Here is a 4,697-nt window from a genome sequence, read left to right on the forward strand (position 1 = left end):
CAGATGATATTAGAGCTAAACACCGAGCGATGCACCAACGAGGAGGCTGAGCCTCTCAAAGGGGATGGACACTAGGTGATGTATCAGCGTTCTACAGATGATATTAGAGCTAAACACCGAGCGATGCACCAACGAGGAGGCTGAGCCTCGAAGGGGGTGGACACGGGAGGAGGCTAAGCCTCGAAGGGAGTGGACACCGGGTGATATGTCATAAGCTCCGAAGGGAGATGGACACTAGATGATGTGTGAGCGAGGACGTTTGGAGAACCTATGCCAATTTATAAAATTTTCATTTATTCGAATCCAACGCAATCCAAAACAGTAGTGATGGAGTGGATGGTGGAAAAAGTTTGTTCCTTGGTTGCGAAGCATTTGTGCATATAACATGGAACCTTATCCCAAGAGCAAGCAAGAAAGCCATGGATATTCTCCTACTTTCAATTCCCCTCCTTCTACTTTCTCTCCTCTTCGCCTTCAACTTTCTCCAAACCCCTCATCGCCTAAACCTCCCACCAACCCCACTCTTCTCCCTTCCACTAATAGGCCATTTCCATCTCCTCAAACACCCCCTCCACCGATCACTCCACACCCTCTCACAAAAGCACGGCCATGTCATCTCTCTCCGATTCGGCTCACGCCTTGTCGTAGTCATATCCTCCCCCTCAGCCGTTCAAGAATGCTTCACAAAAAACGACATCATTCTCGCAAATCGCCCATTGCTCGACACCGGAAAGTACTTAGCATACAACCACACAACCCTCGCCATCTCCCCTTACGGCGAGCACTGGCGAAACCTCCGCCGGATTTGCTCCCTCGAGATATTCTCGACCAACCGCCTCAATATGTTCGTGGGTATCCGAGAAAATGAAGTGAAGCGGTTGCTGAGGAAGTTATGTGGGGGTTGGTTGGAAGAGGCTAGGGAAGTGGAATTGGAGCCGATGTTGTCGGATCTTACTTTCAACGTTGTTATGGGAATGGTGGGTGGAAGGAGGTTTTATGATGAGGGGTATTCGAAGAAGTTTAGAGATTTGGTGACACAGATTATGGCGCATGGTGGGTCGTCCAATCCGGGGGATTTCATACCCTTATGGAATTGGGTTGATCCAACTGGTTTTAAGAAGAGGATAATGAATCTTGCACGAAGAGGAGATGAAGTTCTTCAAGAACTAATTGATGAAGCTCGAGATGGAAAGGATGGAGGGAACACTATGATTCATCATTTACTTTGCTTGCAGAAAGATGAGCCGGAGTATTATAGTGACCTTATTATCAAAGGACTTATTCAAGTATTTCTCTCTCCCTCTCTATTTTTTTTTTTTTAATAAGTTGGTGCATGTATTGACATTTATTTGATTCATAACTGATTTAGTTCATAACCCTCTCATTTCATTTTCCATTTTGATTCCTAAATCATCGACTATAGAAAGGGTTGTCTAAGATGATTGAGATGTATTGAGTTTGATTGAGTTTGAATGTCGTTTTGTATTTGTTGAGAAACATTTGGAAGGAACTTTGTTGAGAGATTTTATAGTGTGAGTGTGTGAGATATACCGTAAATATTTTGATTATTGAGATTGGTTGCTATCGGTGGACATATGAGAATTTCTTATCTCTGAACTATGGAACTCTGTTGAGAGATTTTGTAGTGTGAGAGTGTGAGATATAGACTTTATAAACACTTTCATTATTGAGATTGATTGCTATCCGGGGATATAGGAAATTTTTTTCTCTCCGAACCACTTAATTGAGAGATTTTATAGCGTGAGAGTGTGAAATATACACGTTGTAAACACTTTGAATATTGAGATTAGTTGCTATCCGTGGACATAGGAGAATTTCTTCCCTCCGAACCACGGGAGGAACTTTGTTGAGAGATTTTTAGTATGAGAGTGTGAGATATAAACTTTCTAAACACTTTGATTATTGAGATTGATTGTTGTCTGTGGATGTAAGAGAAATTCTTCTCTCCGAACCACGTAAATTTTTGTCTCTTTGTTTAATTCATGTTTGTGGGTGTGTGAGTACAGTCGATCTTGTTTCTGCTTCCGCTCCAACATGTTTCTCCGTTTATAATCTAAGTGTTTGGTTGTTCATTGTAGGTTATATTCTTAGCAGGGATTGACACGTCAGCTGTGACATTAGAATGGGCGCTATCGCAATTGCTCAACAATCCCGACGTGTTAAAGAAAGCAAGAGCTGAGATAGATGATTTGATAGGGAAAGAGCGGCTAGTGAATGAAAGTGATCTTCCAAATTTGAAGTATCTTCAAGGAATAATCTCAGAGACATTGCGGCTGAACCCAGCAGCTCCTCTTCTTGTGCCACATTGTGCATTTCAAGACTGCAAAATAGAAGGATATGATGTTCCTCGTGACACAATTGTATTGATTAATGCTTGGGCTATACATAGAGATCCAAATCTATGGGAAGATCCCACGGCGTTTAAACCAGAAAGACATGGTGACACGAGTGGAGCTGATTCTTACAAGCTATTACCATTTGGGTTGGGGCGCAGAGCTTGTCCTGGTGTGGGAATGGCGCAACGTGTGGTTGGCTTAGCTTTAGCTTCGTTGATACAAGGCTTTGAATGGGAAAGAGTGAGCAGCTCGTTGGTTGATATGAGTGAAGGTCAAGGGCTCACTATGCCCAAAGCTCAACCTTTGGTAGCCAAGTGTAAACCACGACCAATCATGAAAGCCATTATGAACGTAGAAATTGATAATATTTGAAATGTATAACTTCCAAAACCAATAAAACAAATTATAATATTTGTTCTTATTGATTGATAGGCATAATGAGATATTCCAACCTCGCATGCTTTCTAGGGAATCGGATCAACATAATAAAACGTCATTCATACGTTAAAGTTCAAAGAGATCATTCAAAACAATTAGAATCAATTCAAGCATACGAGTTAAACTGGTCAAATTTCCCTTTTACTAAGTTTAAATCTTTAATTCTTTGCTTAAAGTAGTCATATAATATGCTCATAGTCGTTTTTCTCACGTCCTAGTCGATTCCTACGAGTATTTCTTCGAGAAATATTCAAAAGAATATTTATATGTTTGGACATGTTCTGGGGCTCAGCTCTCAGGTTTTCCGAACTCCAAATCCTAAAATGAGTAGGAAAAAAAAAACAAGAACCGTTCTCGATTGAGTTGGGATCCAAATAAACTAAAAATTATCATTGATTTAAGAAAAGTAAGATTCAGACTTGACATGACTCCCAATCCCTCCTTATTGAGTAATTAGGCCGACATACAACCTCACATATAGAACCTCATTTGTCTATGTTTTATTCTTTATCTTTAGTCATTTCATGCATAAAAGCTATCACATACTTTATTCAATAGCCTATACATATGCAACAACCAACATATTCAAAGGTGTGGAGGTGATGAAACCTTGTAACTTTCTCTCACTGTCATGCCCTAGCTCCCTTAAGTTCATAGACAAACTCCAAAGTGAATGAAAGGGTTGCCTCATAGCCAAGAATGGACTCAAGAGGTTTAGCCCCTTATGTGATGCATGATTTTGACTTCACCTATACTACTTAGAATATATGAGCCTCCTATTCTTCTCTTTTTCTTGAACTTTATCTCAAGTTTGCTCTTAGGGTTTCTTATAGTAGTGTAACCTAATTTTCTTACCTAAATCAGAGACGTTACTACATGCAAGTCTTTAATAACATATGCGAAAATTTAAACAAAAAGTTTCGAACGAAGCCATGGACTTAGACGTTTAGTTTAAAACAAGAAATAGAAATAACATCGTCAAAATAAAACCTTGCATACTACTATCCTATCTTAGCTTCTATGATTATTCCAAAATTTACCGTTATCCGTTTAGATGTGATTTACTTTTACCTGAAAAATAAGAGTAGCACTTGACTTGAGTATTTTAAGAAATGCTTAGTAAGTGACCCAACTCTTGGAGTTAGGTAATGCAAACACTCATATACATGATGAGACCTATCCTTTCAAACTGTCGCATGGCCTTGAGCTCTTTCTAGTTCCGAGCAGGGTCGGATATGTGGCACTTCTCCACACACGATCCACGCACACGTACATGGACCCACTAAGTGGGATACCGACATATGTTTGAACCTCAGGTCACCTTTGAGAGAAATATTTTAGAAAATGTAAGTACAAAAATACATTGAAAACAATTGTAAAGAAAGAAATGTTATATGCTAAAAGTGAGTAGGAAACAACGACTTTGATAGCATACAACTTGAGTAGGAAGAATTGACAACTAGTCACATCCTCTAGGTAATACATTTTGGAGCATCTTAGCCCTGAGGGGTGTAGACATGATTTTGATGACCGGTCATACACCTCGTATTGACACAATATGAAATAGTAAAGGCCTATCTAAGATGAAAGCATGTAAAAGGGGGTTTGAAATGGGCATTCGGCCATGACAGCACAACCTCGACAAGCATGATCGGGACATCCGACATGTAGCCATAGAAAACACGCATTAGACAAACATGATCGCGACATCCTCCTCCCACTCAATTGATTGACGTCTCTATCAACCGACTGTTTGTGAATTTAGCGATGTAGGTTGAGGCTGATTTCAGGTCTCTCGACACTGGTTCCAGCTGATCTCAGCATTGAGGAGTCTCTTCCAATCTGCAAGGAACTGTTGAAAATTACTTTTCGGTTTGTTGACTCTTGGCGTCTTCTTTGTCA

General features: G+C 40.1%; 1 protein-coding gene across 1 annotated transcript; it reads left to right on the forward strand.

Annotated features, from left to right (window-relative positions):
- Nucleotides 1-359: 359 nt before the first annotated feature.
- On the forward strand, nt 360-2,786 carry LOC111794784 (cytochrome P450 81Q32). Its single transcript, XM_023676921.2, has 2 exons — nt 360-1,286; nt 2,100-2,786. Exons 1-2 carry the CDS (start codon nt 420-422, stop codon nt 2,727-2,729), a joined length of 1,497 nt encoding a protein of 498 aa, XP_023532689.2. The 5' UTR covers nt 360-419; the 3' UTR covers nt 2,730-2,786.
- Nucleotides 2,787-4,697: the final 1,911 nt, after the last annotated feature.

Source organism: Cucurbita pepo, chromosome 5 (genome assembly GCF_057944985.1).
Source record: "Cucurbita pepo subsp. pepo isolate OVF chromosome 5, ASM5794498v1, whole genome shotgun sequence".
Classification (NCBI taxonomy): domain Eukaryota; kingdom Viridiplantae; phylum Streptophyta; class Magnoliopsida; order Cucurbitales; family Cucurbitaceae; genus Cucurbita; species Cucurbita pepo.